Source organism: Acinonyx jubatus, chromosome B4 (genome assembly GCF_027475565.1).
Source record: "Acinonyx jubatus isolate Ajub_Pintada_27869175 chromosome B4, VMU_Ajub_asm_v1.0, whole genome shotgun sequence".
Classification (NCBI taxonomy): Eukaryota; Metazoa; Chordata; class Mammalia; order Carnivora; family Felidae; genus Acinonyx; species Acinonyx jubatus.
The window spans coordinates 28,784,548-28,812,418 of NC_069387.1; the positions used below are offsets into that span (position 1 = coordinate 28,784,548).

Genomic DNA, 27,871 nt, shown 5'->3' on the forward strand with positions numbered 1-27,871 from the left:
GAGTGCTATGTTTTCCTCTCATTATCCAAATGGGAGTGTTTATTGTGGTTATCATACCCCTGTTATTCTGATGTATACTGGGTGTATTTACAGCGGGGGGGGGGGGGGTTGGGGGAGGTGGGGGGGGTGGTAGCAGGCAGTGACGGAGATAGTATTTTCATTCACACGTTTCCAGATCAAGAAAAAAAACACATCCAAACTGGATGCAGAGAATTATGTACATCACCTGGAAATCCTAAGACTTCAAGCTTGACGCAGTTTAGCTAGGACTTTTGGGTGGGTTCACTGGGAAAGGAAAAGAGTATATTTTGCTTTAAAGACAGTGATTCAAATCTTTGGTTGATGGGAAGGGTAGATCTGTCATTAGTGTTGTTTGCCGGATATTTTTTTCTTTGCCTTCTGGTCATATGGTAGGGCTGTACGTACTGGTCCTTTTATAGTTAGGTGGAACCATGTGGCTCCTTCTGGCCAATGAGCTGTGAGCCTATGTGACATGTAATTTCCAGCCAGAGCATTAAGATCCAAGATAAGAGATCTTCCAGAGCTCTTTCCTCTATCACAGCGTCCAGCCAAATTGAGGATGGAGGCTGCTCTTTCAGCTGAATTCCAGAGTTGGAGTCATGTGGAACAGAACCTCCAAATCAACCTAATGGACAATGAAGCTAGAAATCAATCTTTGTCCCATCTGATGAAGGGAAACCATTAACACCACTGAACATCTGAGTCAGAGGCAAGCTTACATATCAACTAGTTCCTTCTACAAATGACAAAAGTGAGGTCTAGTAGTTAAGTGACGTGTCTAATCACATGTAACCACATGGTAAAAAAATTTGATGGAAATACCACTATTGTCCTGTAACTCTAAATTATAATGGGATTTATGCTCTTAATCTTTAAACACAACTCGGTATACACTGAACTAGAGATATAGGAATAAATTAACAGGCCAATAATGTACCCATTTTTTCAACAAATAAGAAATTAAGCTCAAATGCCAAAGGTACTTGGACCCAAGAATCACATGGTAAAGACCAAGCAAATAATCAAATAAATGAGATGGAAGTTTGTAACAGTAATTGCTAAAAAGTTATGTTATGGGAGAATGTAACAGACCTATCCTCACGGATAGATACCGAAGGAGGTGACCTGGAGCTGAGATCTGAGATTACTAAACCAACCTGTAGAGAAATAATGTATCAGCACATGGCAATAAATGATCCTCCTGTGGATGGAGGGACCTCAAAGGATTTGGAGGAACTAAACGAAGGTAGGGGCCAGGTTACATAAGGCCTAATATATAAGCCACTTTAAGAGCAATGGGAGCTCTTTAGAGGTTTTTAGCAGGAAGCGACACAATGAGATTTCACAGTATTCAATGGACCACTGGTTTTGCTAATACTGGGGAAGGCAGTAATTGCAGTCTTGGGAAGACTTCTTAGGAAAATACTTAAGTCTAGGCAAGAGTATGATAGTACTTTGAATTAGGGAAGTGGCAATGGAGACAACATCTGAATTATTTAGGAATTTTTATTCAGGGTATTTTAAGTTCTTGCTACCCTACCTGAACTTTCCTCTTGATTCTCTAATTTCTCCACTGTAATTCATAATAAATCTGAATGCATTAAACTGAAAGGACAGCATAACACCAAGATGTTATGGGTAGCATAACATATTTATATCAAAAGGATGCCTTTCCAACAGCTCCCCCCCACCCCCATACTTGTAGAAGATACACAGCTATTAGGAATGAGTGGTCATCTTATTTCATGCCACTTTATACAGTAAACATTAGATTATATTCCATTATTTCCCAACTGATAAGGCTTTCTAGATCCAAATCTTAGAAATTACAGATGGTTTTTATTCACACTTAAGATTTATTCCAGGAAGGATTTAAGGTAGCTGGGCAGAAATAAAGGGGCATTACAGTAATTTAATTGGTTTCTTGCCAGTGATGCAAATTATTAGGAATCCTTGAGAAATAAGAGTTCTACATATGAACAAGAACTAAGGTTCAATTGAGAAATTTTATACGAAAATACCCAATCCTAAAAAATACAAAGACCAGGGGGAAACGTTAATCCTCTCAAACATTTCTTTACTCTATCCCATCTTCAAAAAAAAAAAAAAAACCAAGAAGATGTTTCATTATTACAAAAGCTAGAAATTTCTCAAGTTTACTAAATCACAACACAAAAGTTCAGACAAAAAAATAAACAGAATTCAATAAATGTTTTTAGATAGTGCATGGAAAAACTCAAAAACAAAATAATGTATTTTTGTGGAGTGGATTCTACATTTACTGATATGCAAAATGAACAAAACAAAACAAACTGTTCTTATTTTATTGGTACTGCACTGCAAAGGAAAAATTAACCAAGGGAAAAGCATTCATACAGAATTCTCATAAACAGTGTCAAGGTGTCACTATGGTAGAGGAAAAGGAAGCTTGCAAATAAAGTGGTATTTGCAACCAAAATCTTGGTTTTCAAAAACTTTCACATCAGAGAAAAGGTATTTTAATATAAACACTTTAGAGTAAAATAACTGATTTTGATCTTGCATGATTTTTACTTTATTTACTTCAAATGGAGCAAAAAAGATGACTTTTCAGGACCTGACGTTAGAAGTTGGTTTGAGAGGTTTTAGTAGACTTTTTTTTTTAAGCAGGCTTCACACCAAGTCCAGAGAGCCCAAGCGTAGGGCTTGAATTCATGACCCTGAGATCAAGAGCCCAGTGCTTAACTGACTGAGCCACCCAGGCTCCCCTTATTATATTCCGAGTGATAAACTACCCAAAGTAAAAATAGGTATTCCTGATCGTTACAACAGGGACTAAAAAAGACTGCCTCAGATTATAGTTTATTTATCATATGAATTATGAACCCTTTGAAGGAAAAAACATGTCTACAGACCCCATAATATTTATCATTACACTTTGTAAGTATAAGCTTACTCATATTTGATAAATCTACACAATATAAAATAAGTGCTTTTAGCACAGTGTTTCACAAAATGTATTTTTAGAAAGGTCATGACATTTTTTCTGGCTTAAAATTTTGGCATAATCATTAGAATGTCTCATGTTCTTCCTAATCTTACAAAAACACATAAGAATTATAGCTTAAGTCCTACTTTATTAGTTTCACTCCAAAAGCTCACAGGCATTTAAAACAGGTATCTGATTACCATTTTAGATAACAAAAAAATCATGAAGTACCTAGATTTTCTCAGAATTATTTAATCATTAATTAAAGAAACATTGATGCCAGAACAATATTAAGTGGTTAAGATATAACACTATTTCTGCTTTCAAAGGGCTTTTAGATACTAGGAAATAATCACATAAACGAGTTTATTTTCTACAAGTTCAGGTTATATATGACAGGGCTTGGGAAGGTATGTCAATAAAGGCTTCATAAAAGTTGACAGCAAACCGGAGTTTGTTGAGTGACCCTGTGGAAAGAAAGAAAAGGCTTTTGGGGTAAAAGGGGATAGTGTAAGGAAAGGCAGAGGTGAGCAATTAAAAGAATATTAAGTGCAATAAGTAGTTCAGTTTATTGAGCAAAGGGCTTGCGGTAGCATACAGCAGGAATGATGGTGTCTCAATCACCTCCAAGATTAAGTTACAAAAGACTGCAGCTTCTGTCTTAGGCACTCTCTTAGTTGAGCACACTCTTTCTATTGGATCATTTGCTTGGGGAAAGCCAGCTGTCTGGTTGTGAGGAGGACAAATAGGCAGTAAATGAAGAGTCCCGTGTGATGAGGAACAGAAACCTCTAGCCAACATAACTGAGCCTGGAAGCACACTTTCCAGTTGAGGTGACTGCAACCCTGAACAGCTTTCTGCAGATACAGAACCACAATCACCCACTAAACCAACTCCCAGATTTCTGATCCTGAGAAAAGGTAGGTCAGATTGTTTTAAGCTGCTAGGGTTTGGATAAGTAGTGATGCAGCAAGGGATAACTAACATATATTGGTACCGAGAGTCCTCATGGTGTAACAAAAACCTAAAATGCTGGAATGGCTTTGGAACTAGACCATGGCCTCTAAGGACAGTATTAGTGAAGAAACTGTTACTAAAAGCTTCATGGCATTTTATAAGGCTGCAATGAGGGCAGAAAAGTGAGGTAGATGTTATAGGAAGGGTATCCCTGTTAGGAAGGGTACAGAAAGTTCAAGAACACTGTTACCTTTAGTTATGTGAAAAGTAGAAAATGTTACCTAATAACCTGGGTGATTTAGCTAAGGAGATTTTTAAACCAGAGAGTTGAAAAGTGCTGCCTTGTTTTTTGGCTTTATATAGTAAAAAAAAAAAAAAAAAAAGACAAAGACAAAAACAAACTAAATGAAGAACTGTTAAAGAAGAGCTGGGACTTGAGTGAGGGTTTTGAAAATGTGCAATTTCTCCAGGATGCAAACAACACTAAAATTTAGAAATGGTCTCTGAGCCAGTATCAAATCCAGGGCACCAATGGAAAAAACGTGGTCTAAAACTAAGCTGAGGGAGGGAGTATAAAATCTTTTGTTAAAACCTCAGAAAGATCAAAGACTGTGCCAGACAAAAGGCCTAGTAAAGAGAACAACTCTCTTCAGATTCTCTCAAATAATAAGGCTTTTAGGAAGCTTAAGGGTGTGGTATCTCAGCAGCAGCTCTCGGTAGTAAAAGGCTTCTCTTAAATATATTCACGGTGTGGCATTTAATGAAATAGACCCCATAAAGTACATAGAAGACCTACAAGTTTTTTTTTTTTTTTTGAAGAATTACATATTCTGAAACACTGCCAGCTTGAACTAATGAGACAAGAAACCATACAAAATGAAAAAAGGTCTTCAGAATCCTAAAATGTTGGCAGGAAGAAAGCTAAGAAAACTCAATAACAAACATGTTCTACCTTTCATGAAAAAGAAAGGGTGCGCAGAGAGCAGAACCAAATGCCCAAAAGACAAAGTTGAGAGCCTTGGGTGAATTATACTCATGAACTGACATTCAACCAAGGAACTATCATAATTTGTGTGACTGGATTTCAGATATGCTTTGGACCAGGAACCAACCGTCTTGTGTCTACTACTGTCTACCCTCTGCCTCCTGCTCTGAATGGGAATGGTTTAAAGGATTTTCCTAAGCCTTACCCTGTACTGTATACTGGGTATGTGAGGGAGGGGGTGGATACTCCCCTTTAGCTTAACAGGCTGAGAGAAATTTGAGTAGCTGTACTTAAGGAACGTCTGAGAAGCAACAACAGGTATCTGAAACCAATTTGGATGGGATTCTGGATTATAAGCTGATACTATAATGGGATGAGACCTGTAGCAGCTCTGAAAGGGAGAGCATTTATTCTGCATGTGGCTACTGTGGTAGTCAGCTTCCAATGGTCCCCATCTCCTGGCATTCACAACCTGTGTAGTTCCTCCTACATTTACCTGGCTTGGTTTGTGTGACCATATATGTAACTTCCAAAGTAAGTCATAAAAGACTACTATTCTGGTCTTTTGTGCTCTCTTACTTGTGCTCTTTTTCTTCTGGATCACTATCTTTGGGGTAAGCCTGCTGCTATACCATTAGGACAATGAGGCAGCAATGGAGAAGTTCATGAGGCCTCCAGTCAGCAAGGAATTGAAGCTTGCTAACAACTATGTGAGGGAGTGTGGAAGTGAAATTCTCCAGAGTCAGTCAAACCTTTAGAAGACTGCAGCCCTAACCAAGAGCTTTACTGGGACCTTATGAAAGACCCTCGGCCAGGATTGTTCAGAAAAGCTGCTCCTAGATTCCTAGCCCTCAAGAACTGTGTGAGATATTAAGTATTTACTGCTCTATGCTGCTAAGTTTGGGAGTGATTTATTGTGCAGCAATTAATAACTAATACAGAATTTAAGCAGGGAAGAGACTGAAAATAGAGGTAAGTCAGATCATCAGAACCCAATAAACTCCACTGAAGAGTTGTTGCATTCTACTCTATCAGAAAAAGGAACAATTTAAAGGATTTTAGATATCAAAGCAACAGCCATATTCAAATTTTAAAGAGTATGCTGACAATTTTGAGGGGGTTATAAATTTGAAAACCATAGTGAGACCAATTAAGAAGCAATTATAAACCTTTCAGAATAAGGCAGACTAATCTTTTTAAGGAATTCTTAGATTGAAATGCCTAGGTTTACGTGAAGGAGCAGCCTTAAAAACTGAAAATCATTAAAGTGTACAGAAAAAGAAAAGTGCAGAAACCTTTTTTTTTTCAGCTGATGAATTCTTCAAAACATATTGTATACCTCTTAGCATCCACTGGGAAACCAAGCCTGTATTTAAGGAGAGAAAACAATCCATTTGGTCGATATACTTGTCTACTTAAGGCCAAGTTCTCTGACACCTTGCTTAGTATCTCACATTCTATCATGAATACAACTATATGTGTATCAAAATTAGTACTATCAAAACACTCTATAACAAAAATCACTTGTTATATAATGGAAATTTGCTGAAAATTTTAAAAGCAACCTAAAAAACACATTTCTATCCTTCAAGGATTAAAAATGAAACAAAAACAGTAAACTAAAAAGATCTGTGCAGTTACTGCATAATAAGGCACCATGCTAAAAACTTTACACAAGATCTCAATTATACCAGACTTGGGGTTAAGTAGGACAACCAGAACTTGAAATAAAACCTAACTCCACTGCTCATGTTTTGAGCCCAGTAGAGTAGCTATTTTCAATCCTATCAGATCCAATGCTCCTTCTTTTCAAATTCCTTCACTACTCTGCTTTACACATTTTTCAAATATTCAATCCAAGAACCTACTGCAAAACAAAGTAGAAATAAAAGGAAAGTAATTTACAATCAAATATGTATCTCAACATGTAAATTGTTGGGGTATGTACCTAGGAAGACAAAATGAAGCAATCACAGATGCTACATGTCTACAAAGAATCACTGTGAATGTGACAGTTAAAAAAAAAACAGAGTTTATGCTTTAGGTCTGTTGATTCAAATACTACAAATGATGTTGATGAAGTTATTTCCAAAATGGTAACAACTCACTACAAAAGTTCTAAACAAAACACAGTATAATATTCCCTTATTTTATATACTAGTAGCAATCCTAGAAATGTTAGTATATATAAAAACTGTACAAAAACACTTTACATTTAGGTCCTAGACTCAGAAAATTTACAAGTGGAAATTTCACCTACTAGGATGTTCTGTGGGATAGTCAAAAGTCCCATGGGCAATTCTTTGCGTTGCAGGACTACTCTTTGCATGATGGAACTCATACTGTTCCTGACCCCAAGACCATCTCCCCAAAATTGTGACAATCAAAAGCATTTCCACAATTTTCCAGGATATCCTGAAGATGAGAGAATAGTATAGTCCCGGTGGAGAACCACGCAGAGAAAGGAGAGTTCTCAGATACTCAATAACAACCTCAAATATCCACTTGCTGGATCCTGAAACAAGCATACTGTACCCAAATCTTTTATTGTAAAGATATTTAGAGGTATACCTCATTTTATTGAACTTCACAGGTAGTGTGTTTTTTATAAATTGAAGGTTTGTGGCAACTCTGCACACAGCCAAGTGTATAGGCCTCATTTTTTCAACTGCATGTGCTTACTACTATCTTTGTGTCACAGTTTGGTAATTCTCACAATATTTCAAAAAATTTTTCATTATTATATTTGTTATGGTGATCTGTGATCAATGATTATGACTCAATGAAAGCTCAAATGATAATGTTTTTTAGCAATAAGGTATTTTTTAATTAAGGTACGTACTTTTTTTTTGACATCTTATTACACACTTAATAGACTCCAGTATTGGGGCGCCTGGGTGGCGCAGTCGGTTAAGCGTCCGACTTCAGCCAGGTCACGATCTCGCGGTCCGTGAGTTCGAGCCCCGACGTCAGGCTCTGGGCTGATGGCTCAGAGCCTGGAGCCTGTTTCCGATTCTGTGTCTCCCTCTCTCTCTGCTCCTCCCCCGTTCATGCTCTGTCTCTCTCTTTCCCAAAAATAAATGTTGAAAAAAAAATTTAAAAAATAGACTCCAGTATAGTGTAAACCTAACTTTAAATGCACTGGGAAACCAAAAAATTCATTTGATTCGCCTTGTTCCAGTATTCACGTTATGGAAGACCTGGAACTGAACCCACAGTATCTTTGAGGTATGCCTGTATATAACTGCAGCAGCAGTGATAGATATTCCTTGGACTTCCTCAAGCAGCCAGTTTCTACCTAGTGGGGATGCACATCCTTCAGGCTATCACACCATATGTAGCTGCAGGAATGGCTCATATAGATCAGAGTATCTACTAGGAAGGTATCCTGAACCGTTTGTGCATCTGAAGTTGGCTGGATAAACTTCTTTGCCAACAGAGTCCAAAACTTAATAGCATTTCCCTGGCTCTTATCATCACTCTGACCTCACCATCACCTAATGTGATCCAATCTTCCACACTTCCTTGCTTTCCAAACTCTTCCACTCAGTTATCTAGAATAGAGATATCCTCTTCATAAAAGTCTCAAATTTCTTTCATTGTTCCCTCAACTTCTTGCCCTGACTGAAGCCTGGCGGTGTCTTCCTGAAATAGTGCTCCCTATAGCTCTTTTAAGAAGAAGCTATTTATTTTCCCATGTCCAACTTACTTAGAGGTGGGTTAAGTATTCATTCTCCTTGCTTTCCACCACCAATCCCATACCATTTCTTTGTTCTCCTTTCAAAAATCATAACCCCCTCAGAAATTCAGAACATCCTTCTCCCCAAAGCTGTCATACACACTCTCTTGGTCGAGTCACAGAGCTTCCAGTCTTGTTCTCAACTACTACTAACTACACTTCTGCCATCATGACCTTCTCACCCACATTGATCTTTTTCTGTGTTCCACCTTAGCCACCATTCCTGTGATTATATTCTAGCTCTTGCCTTCACTAGTAACTGTGCCACCTCTGACATCCAAAATCAAGCGTCTCACTTTTTAACCACCACCCTCATGATTTAGTTTCACCTATTCCAGCAGTTGCCTCCCACAAAACCTTTTATGCCAATGACTCCTACCACTTCTCCACTATTCATCAGCTTCTTGATATCTCCTTTCCCTGCTCACCCAGTTTAGATTCCATGGTCTATCATGACAATCTACCTCACTAATCTCATCCCTCTCTTCTTCCTTTGTACTTGTTGGGCAAACATTAACGCCCCAAAACCCCTATCATATACCTACTTGGTGCTTGAACTCAATTTTAATGCTTGCATTCAACTGCTGAAGTGAGCTGACAGGTCTCACTTTAAATGATCACAAATATTGAGCCCTCAGCTCATCCATCAATCATACCACATTTCTCTAGTAAGTCAGCTTTCCCACACATACCTTCATCTGTCTTAAGGTCCCACCCCCCTCTGAGGTGATGACCTCACCTCATACTTCACAGAGAAAATAGAATCATAGAATAAATTACCTCATTCTCCCACTGTCAATTCTAACAACTGAACTGAGTTTTTTTCTCACATCTGCCTTTTTTCTTACTTTTAAAGAGGAAGAAGTATTTCTGCTCTAATTAGCGACCAACCCCCTCTATGAAATTGATCCAGGAGAGACAGTTTTAAGGAAATAGTTTTTAGGAACAAAGTCCCCAGTGGAAGAGGGGATAGGATTATTTTATCCTTTTTAACAACATCATTCCAACTATTACACTAAGTCTACTATTTATAATGACTCTTTTAACATTTTGGTCTACTAATTCTATTACCTGGGTTACTTCTGTGTCTTCCGTATTTTTTCCTTAGTCGTTAGTTGTATGTTCCAGCTTCTTTGCATACCTGGTAATTTTTTTATTGGATGCTAAACACTAAGTTTTATGTTGTAGGATCTTTTAGTATTCTTTTGAATATTCTTCAGCATTATTCTGGGACACAGTTAAGTTACCTGTAATTAGTCTGATCCTTTTGAGAATAGTGTTTAATCTTTGTTAGGCTGTATCCTGAACAGTCTTTAGAGCTAATTTGGCCCTAAAACTAAGGAAATAACTCTTCTGAGAAATCCTACCTGATGCCCCATGTTATTAGGATGTCTTTCCACTCTGGCTAGTGAGAACACAACACATTCCTAGTCCTGTGTGAGTTCCCAGGACTGTCCCTCCTACTTCTTTATAGTTGCTTTTGCCTCAGCCTTCAAAGTTTCCTCAGACAGGCTCAGATCAGTTTTCAGCCACCCTCAAGGGAATCTCTGGAGCTCTCTGTGTGTGTCTGACACCCTGACCTGAAGCCACTTCAGCTTCCCCAAACTCTGAATTTTCTCTCTTCCAACTCAAGGAGGCTGTCAGTCAGGGTCTATTTGGGATCTCCTCCACATATGCTCGAAGCCTGGAAACTAGGTGGGTAGAGATGGGGAAACTGAGGACTAGCTTTGCTTCCCTCATTTATTTCCTACCTTCCCTTTGTGTCTGCTGAAACTTTGTAACTCATTTTACTTTTTAAATTAATTACATTTACACCCAATGTAACTCATTTTTAAAAGAAACCATTTGTTGATCTCCCAGCCTACTTCAGCCACTGTCCTGTTTTTTCTGTTCCTTTTCATAGCAGAACTATTGCAAAGCATCGTCTACAACTGCCATGATTCTTTTATCTCTCATTATTTCTTCTATCCTCACTGGGCTTTCCTTCCTACTTACTCCACCAAAATAGGCCAATGGCACACATGTAATCAAATTAAACAATCACTTTCCCCTACTCATCTTCTCAGTGGACACAGTTAACCAATTTCCTTTCTTGAAACACTTTGATAATTTTCTTCCTACTTCTTTAATAGCTCCTCCTTTAGCTGAGCCACAAGGCACAGCTTTAAAAGCCATCTCCCAAAGACTTGCCAATTTATAGCACCAACCCATGAATTTAAAATATTACATACACTTCCAGTGCAGACTGTTCTAATTCACTACACTCTTACATATCCAGTTAAATATGGACAAGAGGCACTTCAAACACATCCATTCTTTCTGTATCCTCCCTTCTCTGTCCCTATTTCAGTAAGTGGCCTAATCACCCTACCATCCAGGTGCTCAAGGTAAAAATCAAGAGTTAATCCTTGATTCTTTCTCTCCATCTAATACATTCAGATCCACCAGCAACTTCTGCTGGTTCTACCTTCAAAATATACCTCAAATCCATCCATTTCTCTTTATCTCCACTACCACCACCCTAGTTAAAGTCACCAACTCTCATTCTTGCTCAGTATGCCTCATTCTCCCATATGATAGCAAGAATAATCTTGAAAAACATGACTTCAGATCATGGCACTCCTTTGCCTGAAATTCTCTAATGGCTTACTTCATTTCTGAACAATCCACACTCCTTGTAGTAGTCTATAATACCTTACCAGATATAGACTCCTGACTATCGTTGGGTCCTTAGTCAGAGGACCTTTTTTCATTTTGCCCTAGTCATATTTGCCTTCTATTCCTACCTCATATTCTCTGCATCTGTGGGTCTCTCTGCCTGGAATGTTCTTCACCCAGATTTTCAAAGGGTTGGCTCATTCCCACCATTCCAGGTTCAGATCCAACGTTCCTTGACCATCTATGCCAAGAAAACTCTATCTTCCTCCTTCCATCTGAAATTAACTTGTTCCACTGCCACATAAGAGTTATAGTTTTTACTTTCATTTGCCTTTTTTGTGTTTCCCCATTACAGAATTCATTCAATGAAGCAAATATTGAACACTTACTACATGCCAGGCACTCTTTTGGGTGCTGAAAACACATCAGTGAAATAAAGCAAGACAAAAATTCCTGCCCTAATACAGCCTATATTCTAGAACGTAAGATCCATGAAAAAAGGAACCCTGTTTGTTCAGTGTTGTAACCACGGAACTATAATAATCCTTGCCTCAAAGCGAATGCACAAGTATTTGCCACAAAAGTGATTGAAAATGGGCTAATCTACATTTTCTCAGTCTGTGTACAACATACCTCATCTCAAATATCTCCACCTATCTATCAGAATAATGATCAAATTCTTGTTTCAGACTTCAAAACAGCCATATTTATATTGTTTCCCTTTAGACTCTTACAGGTGAAACACAAATTTGCAACCACAACTACACAATTCTGGCTCTAATTTCAAATTCTCATAACAATAAAAGCTTTGTGACTACAGCACCCGTTTATGTTCTTTAAATCCTTTAGAACTTGTGAGTCTTTCTGGACTAAACTGGAACCAATTATCCCTGCACCCAGACTACCTTTATTTCCATGTAAATTATGTTTATATAATATGCAAATGAAATTATTCACTAATTCAAGATTGAATGACTATTCTGTAAACACATAAAATACTTCTGGAAACAGACCATAATATACTCATTACAACAGGAAATTACTATAGCCTTACTTCACTTTGCAGTTAAGAAAACCTGGGTGAGTGGAAGCAGGTGTGCATACACTCAACTGTCGGAAGCTGCACGAGGCCTTGAGTCTAAAATTGGTTTTCCTGGGGCACCTGGGCAGCTTGGTTAAGTGGCTGACTTCGGCTCAGGCCATGATGTCATGGTTCGTTGGTTCGAGCCCTGCGTCGGGCTCTGTGCTGACAGCTCAGAGCCTGGAGCCTGTTTCAGATTCTGTGTCTCCCTCTCTCTCTCTCAAAGATAAATATTTTTAAAAATATAAAAATAAAATTGTCTTTCTCAAATTATTACCCAAATTTAAAGACACACTTTTTGCAAATACATACAATGCTACAAGGACAAAGAACATATCTAACACATTCATATGGGATAATCCCAAATACAAGGGATTGTGTAAATGTAAGTAAGCCACAAAAGCCAAAATACATTTTCTCAGAGAATATACAACTGCTACTTGTGGTTCTAAAATACTAAAAATAATTCATCCCAATATATAAAAAAAAATTGAAACTATTAAATCATTGATAGGATGTTTTAAATCTCACATTATCTTTACCCCTGGATTCACTCTAAGGCCATGTCATTTCAGCCAGAACTCTATACTGAAGTGAATTCAACCAAAATGATCTGCTTTAATAATCTGTTAACAAAATTCAGCAAACTTGTCACCATGCATTAACAGAAGCTGACCCAAACCTTTCAAAGAACTGATTATATCCCCATTCATCAAAGCTACAACTCAAATAATGGGCCATAATAGATTTAACTACATGTTTTTGTTTTTCATCTACCTACTACACTGGGGTTGGTGGATGAAATTCACTTCATATATATTTAAAGGTATAAAGTTGGGTCTCCACTATGTTTGAAACACTCAATAACTCAAAATCGTTCCCTATAATTGCAGGCTTTAAGTTACATAAACTTGATCAAGACCTGCCAAAATTTACAAATGTGTTGCAGACGACAAAGCTTCAAGCAACTCATTGAAAGTAGTTCTAGCAACTTATTTAAAATATTTGAATCATTTCTCATCGATTTCCCAATAAATTGATATATTCTTACAAAAAATTTACAAAACACTAATGTAAATCATACTTCTTTGTATTTCATATTTTCATACCACTTTGCACTTAGAAGCTCACAACTCATTTCACTCCCAAATTACAATATAAAATTCTCTTTCCTTGCTGGTCATCTTAAGAAGCAGAATTACAAACTATGTCTTCATCCCATGGTATTACTGTTACTTTTAAAATGCTATCTTTTGGGGGTGCCTGGGTGGCTCAGTTGGTTAAGCCAACTGAGATCTTGGCTCAAGTCATGATCTCATGGTCAGTAAATAGGAGCCCTGCATCAGGCTCTGCGCAGGGCAATGTCAAGCCTGCTAGAAATTCTCTCTGCCCCTCCCCTGCTCAAGAGCATGAGCATGCACATGTGCTCTCTATCAAATAAATATACATTTAAATGCTAGGTTTTGCTTTAAAACTGCTGTTTAACCAACCGCTGATAAAAAATACCCTTAACTTTTTAGGAAAACTGAATCATATATATTAGATTCCAAATCTTTTATCTTTCATCTGTTTTTACTACCGTGATGTAGTAGTATGCAAAATATAAAACTAAAACCTAGTTTTTAGGACTGTTGGTTTAATACTTAAATCTAGCCACAAATTCATGAACCTGTGAGTACAGATTATTCCTCGTTTACAAAATTTAGCTACCTTACATTTAGACAGTATTTTTAATTAAGTACTGTTGATTAAAAGAAAGAAATGGTAGTTCAGCACAAACTCCATTACAGATCACAAAGCCTCTACAAAACGTGGTAGATACGTAAGCCTGTCAGTTTTCATTACCATTGTTTTATAAGAAAATGAACTCTAAGTTCAAATGGTATTAATCCAAAATTTTAAATATCAAGTAGTACACTGAAACAAGAGCTCTTTAGGCACCTAGGAACCATAGTTTTCAAGAGGTTCCTTTTGTAGTTAAGAGTAGTCTCTTCCTTAAGCCAATTAAGAAAGAAAGGGGGGGAGGGTGGAAAAGAGTCGTCTCTTCCTGAGTTGCCTATAGCTAAGGATAGAATTATCCTTCTTCTAATAAGTCTATAGAATTGTCATACTAATAAAACCAAAATGACTTCACTTGAAATTTCTAGGATAGTAGCCCTTAATCTTGAGCTTTCTGCTCCAATTTGTTACCAATGCTTTGAGAAACTGATGGACAAATATGAACTTTTCCCCTAGAAAAATATACCATCACAAAATTTTATATGCGTATCATGGGAATTCACTACTTCCAGAATCATTTCCATGCAGTCCTTAGAACTTAGAAATTTCTCAAAAATATCTTGGTGGGGGGGGGGGCCTGATTGGCTCAGGCAGTAGAGCATGTGGGTCTTGATCTTAGGTTCATGAGTTCAAGCCCCATGCTGGCCATATAGCTTACCTAAAAAAATAAATTAAAAAAATATCTTCAAGTAGAAATTGGACACTAAATTTTACTATTGCTTCTCAATTATCTTTGATTTTAAATAGACTAGTTATTGGCTACTTAATGCAAAAAAAAAATTCGAGTCCTTTCTAATTCAAACTATTTGTAAAAATTAAATTTTGCTTCTACTGTAACTGAGATTTCACATATTTTTCTTCACTTCCAAGAAAGAAGGAAGAAATCTAATTTTACAGCTCCAAATACAAGGACTAAAAAAATCTTAGTTCATAAAATTTTAAAGGGAAAAAAAAAGATTTTTGGTTTATTTCAAAAAATGAGAAAACATTTAAATTGATCATTTAAAGTAGAAAAACTAGACTTTTATCAATTTTTGAAAATGTAACACTTATTTTTCCTCATTTCAGAGATATATACATATTTCCAATTTATCCCTAATTAAAAACAAACAAAAACCCATCCACTTTATAACTAGTCCTTAACTTGGATCTAATAACATTATATACAGGACCTAATAATGGATGGTAGTTCTAAGAGGAGAGAAAGGCAGGTGTATGAGACCATTTTGTCCAGATAGAACCCAATTAAAACAAGGTGCTGGATTATAATGGCTAGACCCTACTTCCAACAGTCTCAAAGATAGCTGTGTAGGGTAGTATCAATTACATCACCTATTCTACCCAAATCAGACTAGGTAATAGGAGTAGAAAGGTTAACTCTCCACTCATAATAGAGCCACAACACCCTGGACATCCCAATGAAAAAGTTACACTATAGGAACCAGGTAGTTCCAATTAATTAATTATCACTTTAAAACCAATGTTTTCAGAATGTCTTTCCTAGCAGAATTATACTTTAATGTAAAGCTCCAATTCTAACCAACATAAATCAATTTTATTAAAAACACACCAATAGTACCAACATCTTGCAAAGTTATCCCTTCAATTAAAAGAGAAGCCGTGGCACTAGACTTAGTATTTCAACATTCCTAACTTCGAAGTTAAGATCTCAAATTTAAGATTATAATCTTAACAAAAATGTTAAAATATTATAATGGCACAAACATCTGCCCTCTCAACTTATCCAGTTTTTTCTTTTTTAAACCCAAAGGGACTCATTTATCTCATTTTAGAACTGACAGTCTATTGACTTCCTATTTGAAAATTACTTCTGTAATTCATCAACTCCAAGACTTCATCAAATGTTGTTTTTTGACTTAGCAAGCTACAATGTATGACAGTGTACCAATTCAAACATTTAATCCCTAAACATCTAAGACTCAGTCAAGTTCTTCAATTTATTACAATTTGGAGTTATTTTTCAATCCAACTACACTAATAACAACTAAATTCTAAAATTGAGTAAAGTCACGGGGGTGGGGGGAGGATTTCTACTTAAAATTGTTTCTTAAAAATTAAGAGGCATGCCCAATTGTGTTCAGCTTATCTTATTAAAATTGGTTAAATAGGAGTACATTAATAAGTTTTATTTTCTCAGTGGTAAGACCTAGAATTTGTCTGTCCTTCACCACAGAAACAAAATATGGTAACAATTACCAGACAGTTCACATGACAATACTGCAGATACATTTTGATCATGAAATGCTTTCTTAATCAGGAGGTATATACAAAACTGTCATCTAAATCTGCCCCATCTTTCATGATCAACATACCATTATACTTTTTTTAGCTAGACCCTCAATGTCCAAGGCAAAAGTTTGTTTTAACCATTCGCCTTTACAAGTACATCATGCTTCAACAAATTATCAAAATATTTTTGTTTTTCTAAAGTTAACTCAGAATTCAATTATTTCTATGTTTAGCCTACATTTTCAATATTGTGTAGCATGCTATTTTCAATATTGTGACTTATATGGCCTACTACTACTGACAACATGAACCAGGACTGTACAGCAGCAATTTACTTGGTAGTGCTTACATCCTTTTATTAAATTCAGTATCTATTCTTGATGTCTATGCTTCACTGATCATAGTTTTTTGGTTGGATGTAAATTGAAACAAATTCTAAACAGATGATGGAAAAAGGTAGCTTAAAGGAAAATAAAAATCCCTCACGCTCCTCAGAGAGACTGCACATGTTACTAATGATATCCATTGCACTATAAGATGTCAAAATTATTTCCGTGAACAAAATTATCTATAAAGTTTAACAAACATTGATACTTTAGTTGAGTTCAGCTCGGAGTTCAGGTTGTAGCTCGAGACTGTCCAAAATACTCAGAAGCAAGACTTAACTAAATGTCTAACATGTACTGTAGTGCTACCTTGCTTTTATAAAGCATCTCCCCACCTGCCCTGGCTGCAAAACAAGAACTACAAATTAAATTCCAAGGCAGTATAACACCAACACCCCAACTTGAAAGTATGATCTGTAAAACTTAGAAACAAAAATAAAACCAAAAGACAAGATTCTGCAGCCACAAGCACTTTAATTTTTAAAAACAAATCACTTATTAAAAAATAAATGGCACCAATCTACTCTAAAGTTGACACAAGTAAAATAAATTGAGAGGTTCTGTCTGATAAGTGCTGAAAGTCAGTGCTACACCAGACAATCTCAACTACTACATGCACTTATCACTTAGCTTATCTGTAAAGTTAGACTTAAAACACTACTCTCAAAAATAACATTCAACTGTCAGAACTATTTTACTTTAAAAGGTTAAATAACCCAAACAATTTGAAGAGCTTTATTTTCAAAATCAACATTACAGAGCATAATTCTACATTTAAAATTCTTACAGTACCAAATAGAAGTATTACGGTACAATTTTCCACAACAAAATTGTAGCACACAAATCTTGCGACTCCTTGATTTCCTTGAACTGTCAATACACTGCACCCTGTTTAAATGGTTGTACCTGAAAACCAAAGTATGCAATTCCTTAAGATTAGAAGTCATCAAGCTATATTGTCAAGAATCTGGGGAAAATGAGAGGAAGGTTCTATTATCCTTGTGTCTCAACCCAGTTTCCACAACAAGGTAAAGCCATAGCTATGATAAAATGTCTATTTGCTGTAAATAGTTAAATACTGAAACCCACCCGATATAAAACATCTGAATGTGAAGATTTCTGTAAAATGAACTCACTTAACTTTAGTTCGGTTATCGATAAGTAAGGACCCTCTTTCGAAATCTAGATCTATAAAACATCTTCTTAAATTGGGTCGTTTCTTCCCCTATGTTGAGAAACCAGAAAGAAGGAAGACTTACACTTAAAAAAAAAAAAAAAAGCTATTAATAAAGTTACAGGCTTTAGAAAAGCTACGTACTCCAAAATAAGTCTGCAACATAGTCTCAAAGATCAAAGAAAAAGTCAGGGATAGACAGTAGTTTATTACCCTCCGACTAATTAGAATTGGGGAGGAATGAATGCAAACGTCCCAAAGATACAGAAAATGAATCTTATCTTCTATAAAAGTCATCCGAGCAAACACGCAGTACTCTCAACACTCTGTTGCAGGAGGTAAAAGCAATACAAGCCTCACAGACCTGCTGTCAACATTACATGCCCCAGTGAGGCTCCCCGTGGGGGCCGCACAGAGCCCAGCCACCTTTCCAGGCCATCGGGAAGCGAAATTCCCCCACTGTGCACGGAACCTGCGCTCCCCAGCGCCCGCAGCGCGCGAAGGCCGAGGTGGCCCTAGAACGCCACCCAGCGGCCTGCCGGGAGGGCTGCAGGCGGGTCCTCCGCGGCTCCCGGCTCGCCGCACCCCCACCGCCACCCAAGCCCGTTCCCCTCTCCGGATGCACAAGGCCCAACCCAAGAACTAAGACCACAAAATGGCTGCCGGCAGCTTCGTCACGTGACCCCTTTGTGCCTTTCGGGCTCCCGAACTCCGCGGGACCCGGGTACAAGTGGCCGGGGTCGGCGGGTGGCCTTAGAGGGGGCCCCGCCGGGCCGCGGCGGCCGGGGGTCGAGGCCGGGGGAGGCGGGGTAAAGGCCCGGCCGGCGACTGAGGGTCGGCGGCGAAGAGAAGATGGCGGCCATTTTGTGTGGGTATGCTGCTCCGCCGCCGCCGCAGGCAGCAGAGGGAGCGGGGCCTGGCGCTGGGTCGGACAGGGGAGTTAACACGTACCGACTCCTCTTCCTTCTCCATTCCGGTGGGCATCTGCGGCACGGCCCGGTTTATCGAGGCGTATTCGTGCAGGTCGGGCAGATCCTCACAGCGGAAAACCGGCAGCGGCTTCGAGGCGTCTAGCGCCCGCGCCCGAAACGACAGTTTACTCATCTCAGGCGCAGCAGATACCTCTCCGCTCTGGGGAAACGGCCCCGGCCAGCGGGATCATGGAGAACCGGGGGTTCGGTCCCCACTCGCCTACCGCTGCCGGGGACTTGAGGGGCGGAGCGCAGAGCCCGCCGTCCGGGCACTAACACCAGCCGGGAGGGTGGGAGGCTGTGCCGCTCCGCTCCTCTCTCGCTCGCTCTCTTCAATACGCCATGGCCAACATGGCGGACATTAAAACTCCACTGTGCGCTCTTCAGCCAACCCCAGCCATTCCCCACACTGCATCGCGCAGCGGCGCGGGCACGCGGGGGGGGGGGGGGGGGAGCGCGGGCTCGAGGCCGGGCGCCGGCACGGAGCGCGCGTCCCGCCAACCCCCGGCGCCCGCCGGCCTCGCTGCTCGCGGCCCCCACCCTCCGCAGGCCCGGAGGCGGACGGGCGGGACGGGGCAGACTGGGCGCTCGGACGCCGGGAGCCGACGCCTCGATCCTCCTGTTCCTTCTTATAGCGCACACGCTTACTTTCTCACGCTCGCTCCCTCCCCGCGCCGTTTTCTGACAGGCAGAGGTGCAGGCAAACTACCCAGCCGCAAGCCGGCTTAGCGAAAGGCAACGGCGGGAGAATTGCGGGGTGGTGCTATTACTCGGGGGTGGGCGGGCTCGGCACCTGTCACCTCCGCCAGCGGCCAGCGCAAGGGGCGGGGGCGACTCTGGGGGGCCAAAGCCGCCCTCGGTGGGGGTTAGGAGGGGCGCTCCAGACGGCGCTGCGCACCGATGGCAAATTCAGTGGGTGAATGCATGTCTTAGTTATCGCGGCTTTTTAGGTCTTTAAAACAAAAATACAAACGAAATTAGGGGCAAAATAATACTTTGGGTGAACTTTTACCAGCGATTATTTTTCGTCTAGTGAAATTCTGGATTATAATGTTTGACAGGCTCCGCAGCAAATCTTTGGTCAGTTCCCATCCACTGAACTCAGTATAAACGGTACGCATCCTTCTCCGCTCCAAAATAGGTCTTTTTTTAATCTTGCATTTTATGTACCCATATTCACACTTTTATTGTAATTGAAGCAAAAGGAGTTCTTATCGGGCACTATGACCTTAAGGGAAAAAAAAATTTTAAACGACAGGATTGCACAGCCAATTCATTATATGTAGCTCATGATTGTGTTTGCACTGAAGGAAAAAACTGCTTCTATGACATAGTCATGGGTTCACACTTACCATTTGTTCTCTGAAAAACTTTATAAGATTGAATCATATAAAGCCTGTAGTGCTCCTGCCAAATTAAAACAGAAAAAAAGGGGAAGAACTGATATATTAATTTTTGGTTTATATTACACATGAAACTAGGTATCCAGAGAGTTCCTTCCGGTGGCATATTAAACAAAAACCAGAAAGACTGTTAGGGTGGGTTTAGTAGGTTTGGCAGCAAAATTTCAAACGTTCACTGAGATAGAAAAATGTTTTATAAGTCTGCTTTTCTCCCTGGGGCTACACAGTAAAAATAATCACAATTCTTAAATACTGGGTTGGACGGGAACTGTTAACTTGCTTAAGGCACATAGGAAACTGCTATCTTCCAGGCTGGTTTAGCTACACTCTACCAGGTGGGGAGAAGAAAAGGAACACACAGACTCCAGTTCTCAAAAATTACCCTAAAATTCTCATACTGACAACTTACCTCTGGGAGGCAGAGGGACTTTCATCCACATTTTCTATACTAATACTGTGCATTTATTCAATGAGCAAACATTTATGAGCCCTCGTGGCCTTCTAAGTATGCTGCTGATGACTTATCACTGGCAGAGCTCAGAGCTCGAGCAGAAGGACCTGTAGATGAAAACTGCCACACCTGAAGTAAGTGTTATAATGAAAGCACAGGCTATTGTGGGAACAGGCAGGAGTGGCACCCAATCATTCCCTGAAAGCATTCAGGGAAGGTTTTTTTGGAGGAGATGATATCTGAGTCAAAATTGTGTAGGAGAAGTATGAGTTAACCTTGCCAAAAAAAACAAAACAAAAAAAAAATGAAGAGAAGTATATTAGGCAAGAGAAGCAGCATGTGCAAAGAATTAGCCACGAGAGCCCGTATCATATTCTGGGAGCCTCAAGAATTGCCAACCACACTGTGAAATAGACACCTATTTAGCCAAGTTTAAGAGTTCTGGTTCAATATTAGTCTAGTAGTCCTCTGCAACCTACAATATTAGATTTCTGAAAATCCCACAAGTAGAATTCCATTGATTTTATAGAAGACTTCATAGCACAAAGTCTTTACAGACTTTATAGAACAAAATAGGATCTTAAGTTATGAATGAACCACCACGGAAACAAATACATGTATTTTTAAATTTCATGAAAATAACAGCTTATGGATAACATTTTCTACATCCCTTATGGATACTGTACAAACCAGTTCCTTGTTCTCTAGAAATTCTAGAATCATCCTCCATGGCAGGTTCAGAGATGTGCTTACAAATTAAGCTTGCCTTTTCGCAGATAATATGCCTGCTAAGTGACGTTTTCTTTTTGCAGCAACTCTCCATCCAGCTCAATGACCTGGATTTCTGACTCCCAGGTCCTACTGGGTTTTCAAGGACCCAAAGACTGGAGTCTCAAGCTTCATACTCAATTCAGTTCCCTCTCTCCTAAGGGCCAGGAGTGCAGAAATAAAGGTGCAGGCTTAAATGTAGGGAATACAAGTAAGATTCTGATAAGGGGATACCCAGTAAACCAAATGACGAGTACTAGGCAGTATGGTGAAGTGCATTGCTGTGGAGTTCAGAAGGAAAAGTCAGTTTCACCTGGGCTGATCAGACATCATGGAGAAGACAGCATGTGATTTGGTTCTGAAAGATGACTAATATTCCAGTTGGTAATGGCAATGAACTGGTAGAAGAAAAGGTATTCATGGGAGAAAGCAACTGTATGAACAAAACAGTGAGAGAAGGCAACTGCCAAGTGTGTGAAGGTGAGGTTTATTTGGCCAGAGTTCAGTAGAAGACTCCAAAAACAAACCAGGTGTGTGGCAAAACTGGTAAGCTCTTGGGTTGAGGGAGTAGGAGTAGAAAGTAAAGAGACAGAAGTTTTAATGGTAATAATAATTACTCATATCATCATGCTGAAATGTGCTTCATTTCAGTTTACACCAAATACAGAAATTCTGCTGAAAACACAACCAAGAATGTGTGAAATGCAACTGCTCTAACACTGCAGTTTGCTATACATAATAAACCTGAAGTATGGTTCTAAATTTTAGTTCATGTCCAATATGTGCCCAAGTCTTATTATTTATTCTTTGAAACTGTATCTAGGATTTGTCTCCTTATTTCCATTCCCATTGCCTTAACCATAGTGCCAGCTCTCATCACTTCCCAACTGGAAAGTGGGAATTCATAATTATATTCATTCATTCCTTCACGAAACCGTTATTAACCACCTACCTAACAGGAAGCTGCAGGTACTCTCTTAGTGGCTAGTGGTAACTAATAGTGGCTGGTAGAGGTTCCCTGGGTATATGAAGGACAAACTGCCCTTCAGGGCTTCATAGTTCATGCCACCCAACCAGTGTGCCTAAATCCCCATTCCGTGGGTATCCTCCCTTCCCCAAGTCACTTATTTATATCTGCTCTTTATTTTGCCCATTAGATAAAGCCAAAAAAAATTTTTTTTTTTGGTATGGTTGTTAAGGCCTCATAACTTTGCCTAACTCTGTCCAACATCGTTTCTCATTATTGCCTAAGACAAGCTCTTCACTCTGGCTGGTATGTCTCATAACCATCTTTAGAAATCAGCATGTCTTTCCTGCCTCCAGATTTTTATTCATTCCTTTTTCTCAGTTCTCCCTGACGGACAGTATATTTCTAGCTAATGAAATGCGAAATACGAAATACGACCTCACAGGAATGTTTTGAAGATTCAATAAAACATTCCATGTAAATATTTAGAATGGTCTCTAGCCCACAGTAAACATTCAGTAATTATAAACTATTGTTATTATCCCTCAAAATCCAAATCAAATATCATGTCCTCCACGAAATTGTGACTACTTAATCTCTCTGGGTTCTAATTTCCTAATATGAAGAATGAGTGACTGGTTATGTGAATTCAAAATAATTCTTCTTAAGTCTGCACCATTCTTTCTCATCTCTGAACTCCCATTACACTTCCAATCAGTAAGAATAATACCTACCATTTACTATGTGCCAGGCAATGCGGAAGTACATTTTAAATGTATTATCTCATTTAATTTTCATGAGAGTCCTCTGAGATCTGTCCTGTTATAAAGGTTGCAGAACCTACCTATGGTCACAAAGCTGGTGATGGGCAACGCTGAGATTGAAATCCCTAGTGTCTGATTCCAGAGTGAAGCCCCCATATCCAGGTTATAAAGTGAAGCATGGAGTGAACTACAAGTCAGAAAAAAGAGATGTTGAATGTAGCCTTCCCTTTCAAGAGGCTTGGCAATGAAAGGAGGAGAGGCAGAGACAAAGGGGTAGCTATTTGGGTCACAGATTGTGTTGTTTTTGAAAGTGGGAGAGATGTGGGCATGTTTGTACACTGAAAACAAAGAATCGTATAAATTGATTAATGTTAGAACTGTCTTCTGAGGCAGGAAGGAAAGAGGGCAAAAATGGATGGTGATGCAAAGAAGTTACACTCTGTTTGATTAAACAATAAGATTTAAAAAACCATGATGCCAGTTTTGCTAGCAGGAGTCTAGATTCTTCATTCCTTCAAGCATTCAACAAATATTGACTGGATGTTTACTAAGAACTAGGTGAAGCAGTTTGTGCTGCAGAACAATGATAAACAAGACATGATCCCTATAGCCTCATAGAGTTAATAATAAAGTGAGATATTGCTTTTACATTTAATTGAGAAAAAGTGAAATTAATTTCTTTAAAATGTGTGAATGTATAATAATGATCTCAACATGAGAAAATGATAATAGGGCTATAAGGGAGCATTGTGCAAAAGCACTAAATTTTCACTTAAAGTTATTTTTCCTAACTTTCTGCTTCTTAGTTTCATGATAAGCTATATAAAACAATGGCATCAAATAATTCTTCCAACATAACATTTAGGAAAATAAAAACTGGAAATGCTTTCATGATGTGTTTTTCCCCCTCAAGGAAATATTGGAAAGTAAATATTGCAATTGTTTTGCAGTGTATTTAATAGGGTGTCAAAGAAATAATATCTGAACTGATTCTTCTACAGAGTTGATTTATACATGGAATTCTGTATGGAATATTTAAGATCTATATTTGAGATAAAATATTCAGAATGTATCCAGAAATAATCTATCTCTACCTTAAAAGAATAAAGGGAAAATATTAATCTTAGCAAACTGTAGCAGGATGGACTCAAAGTTATTTCAGTTTACCTTTATCTCCAATACAAATTTTAACTGGAAAAAAAAAAAAAAAAGAAAAGAAAAAGAAACACAACTCAAACAAATTGGGCCTGAGAATGAATTAGAATATTTTTAAAAATTCACAAAATGGTGCCAGCAGTATTGAAATTTAAAAATTAAAAAAATAATACATCTTGTTGTGAAATATAAAATCCTAAATTTGTAGAAAATCTATTATGAACCCAGCAAGGATTTTGCCAAAATGGTCTAAATTTTCTCTGGAAAGAAAAAAGGTGATTAGGTAAGTTTAACCATTTTGAGGACTGGGCTTCCTTAATTCCCAGGTCCAACACATGATCTGAGCTTTTCTTCCCCAGTCCTAGTAGGCAGTTGATGAGACTTCTGTGGCATTATTTTAGTGAGGATAACACTAGACTACTGGATGCAGTTGGATGCATAAGTGGGAGTTATAAACAGGAAATCATTTGAAACTTGAATAACAATTTAGTACTTTAGAGGAATGTCACACATTCCAACAATTAATTTGTCAGAAGAATAAAAGTCCGCCTTAGAAAACAAGGAAATTGAAGAACTAAAACATATATATCATATTTGGTAGTATTTATCTAAACTGAATTTTGTTAAATTAGTGTTAACTCATTTAATGCAGTGAGTGGAACTTACTGACAAGACTACTGTGTACAGCCCAGGTGTTAGGAGCAAAGGTTGTAAGGAGCAAAGACATAAAAATGAGCAAGTTAGGAGAGAAGAGAGGAGCGGGCCGGGGGAGGAGGAGGAAAAGGGAGGGAGGGAAAGGGAATGTAGTAACCTTTTAGGTGTCTTACAGTCTGAGCACATAAAACATCCTATAGTTGAGCTTTAGTTTCACTAAGCAACATAAACAAATCAGTATGGTATAAATGGTACATAGGGTGAAGAAATGAAACCTGAGAAAAGCGAAAAACTGTTCATGAAGTAGAAATTCATATTGGAAGGTTTATATCAAATTTATTAGTGGGTGGTAGACAAAAAACAAAAAAGATTGGGAAGAGGGCTTTCAAGAGAGAGACTTTTTGAGTTGCTATTATTGCTTTTATGACTCAAGGCAGGAAATCATTTTCCTTTTGAAACGTGGGGCACAGAATTATCTTCTCTATCATCTAGTAAGTTAGTATTAGTGAAATTAAAGTTTTACTTTCACTGTATTCTTTATGATACGTTGAGCAACTGTTGTGCCGATTAGTTAGATAAATACTCTAAGTCCAGTTTCTCCTCTCTTCCGGAGTAGGGAAGGGAAAGTGACGATTTCAACCGCAAGGACTGAGATTATAGGTGTGAAGAATGATTCATGGAGGAGGAGAAGGGCATGGAGGAGAACAGAGCCGGAGAGATACGAACATCGAGGAGACAGCAAAGGGACAAGAGCCAGGAAAAGAACAGAGAAGGAGAGACAAGAGGCTGGGAGAAGCACAGAGAGAAGCTGGGTGAGGTAAATGTTTCAAGGAGGACCAAAAAGATTAATGAGGAAGACCAAAAAGAATGAGGCCGTCACTGGAGATCATAGCCAGCAAGATTTCTATAGGACACTGTGGGCGGAAAACATACCCTGGTGAGTTGAGATGTGAACTGGAGGAGTCATAGGCTGAGTGGTGCCCGAAGCATGTTAATTAATCATTTACCAGGCGAGCCAAAGCCAAGTAAAATTTTGAAGTGATTTCCCAATACTTTTTCTGTGATAGTTTTCTTGTTACTTGCCCACAGGAGTGAGAGCACCTCAAGGCCAAAAATCAGCCTAGCTTCAGGACAGAGCCAGGGACACAGCGTGGCTAACATCATCAGCACCTCCCACATTAGACATTAAAAGAGAATACATTCCATTATTTCACAAGTCTTTACAAAATCCTAGTTACAGGAGGAAGTAAAACTTATCTTCCATCTTTAAAGTTGCAGAAACTAGTAAACAAAAAACCAACCCAGTTTGCTTAAATGAGTAACTAATAAGGACATAAGTCATATCCAGATCTTAAGATTTCTTCTGAATTAAGTTTCCCAAACACTAGACTCATAAGCCAAAAATTAAACACAGGTACACTGTGGTAGCACATATGCAGCACCTGGGTGGCTCAGTTAACTGTCTGACTCTTGATTTCAGCTCAGGTCATGATCTCGTGGTTCATGAATTTGAGCCCTGCATTGGGCTCTGCACTGACAGCCTACAGTCTGCTTGGGATTCTCTCTCTCTCCTTCTCTCTCTGTGCACTCCCATCAAAATAAATAAACATTAAAAAAAAGCAGTAAGTTAGAAAAATACTATTATATATTTTTTTAAAAAATGTATGGGCTCATAAGGCAAAGGATCAGGACAACTCCTGCAGAAAAGAAATCTTTTACAAATGCTTATTACAGTATTTTCCAAATTTATCTGACCATGCAACCCCTTACTATGTACTATCAATTATTACCTTTAGTTCTATAAACACACACTTTGGGAAATTCTAATCTAGGTAATTCAAGGAAATAAAAGTTTTTTTCTGATCAAGTTATTCCTTTAATTACTTGAGAAGTCTGAACATGTGAACTTTGAAAAAAGCATAACGATCTTATAAATGTAAAGTATTATCCTTATTATCAGTTAAGATTTTTATCCTGCTAAAACCAGTGTAAAATAAGACATTTAAGTATAAAAATGAACAGAATTCTGACACAGAATTTAGCAGATTGCTATACTTTGACAATATATTGGGTATTTAATACCAAATAAACCAAAATATTTAGCTATGTTTCTGTCTAAAAGTTTCTCTGTTAAAAAGAACATGGTGAACCACTTTGATTCAGAGATTTCTATACTAACTTAAAACTCTTGGAGCTGCAGTTTCTCCATCAGTGAAATAGTAATCAACAGAATCTACCATGTAGGTTGATACATTGATTCAATGGAATCATTAATGCAAAGAGTTTATCAGGAACCTGACACAAAAGTAATGCTCAATAACCATGAGCCATTTTTAAAGGACATTTTAATTCTATTTTATCCCATAGGTCATTTTATTTTTCAGAGCTTTTTTTTTTCTATATATACAGTATAAAACAACATGAATTGTAAAGACTTTCAAAATTCTTACCTAAGGACACAAAACAAAACCAAGCTAAAAAAGTCCTCACATGAAACCAAAGTCCAACAAGATACACACACACACACACACACACACACACACACACACACACACACACACAACTAATTTAGATAAAACATTACATTCATCTTCTAGATTTTTTTTTGTTTGTTTTGGGGTGCCTGGATGGCTCAGTCCGTAAAGCGTCAGACTTTGGCTCAGGTCATGATATCACCGCTTGTGACTTCCAGCCCCACGTTGGGCTCTGCGCTGAGAGCTCAGAGCCTGGAGCCTGCTTC

General features: G+C 38.5%; 1 protein-coding gene across 6 annotated transcripts in view; it reads right to left on the reverse strand.

The window, feature by feature from the left end:
• EPC1 (enhancer of polycomb homolog 1) overlaps positions 1 to 27,871 on the reverse strand; it is a 105,202-nt gene that overhangs the window by 49,783 nt on the left and 27,548 nt on the right. Inside the window, exon 1 of one of the 6 annotated variants that reach the window (XR_008300009.1) lies at positions 18,950 to 19,366. The exons of 2 other annotated variants lie outside the window; for them this stretch is intronic. Coding sequence is in view for 2 of the 4 variants with exons in the window: in XM_027073759.2 (XP_026929560.1) it covers positions 18,950 to 19,102 (153 nt within the window). In the remaining 2 variants the exon portion in view is untranslated. Of the gene's footprint in view, positions 1 to 18,362; positions 18,641 to 18,949; positions 19,367 to 27,871 lie in introns of those variants that run through there. 3 more of the 6 variants (XM_027073759.2, XM_027073760.2, XM_053225489.1) reach the window with 3 other exon arrangements.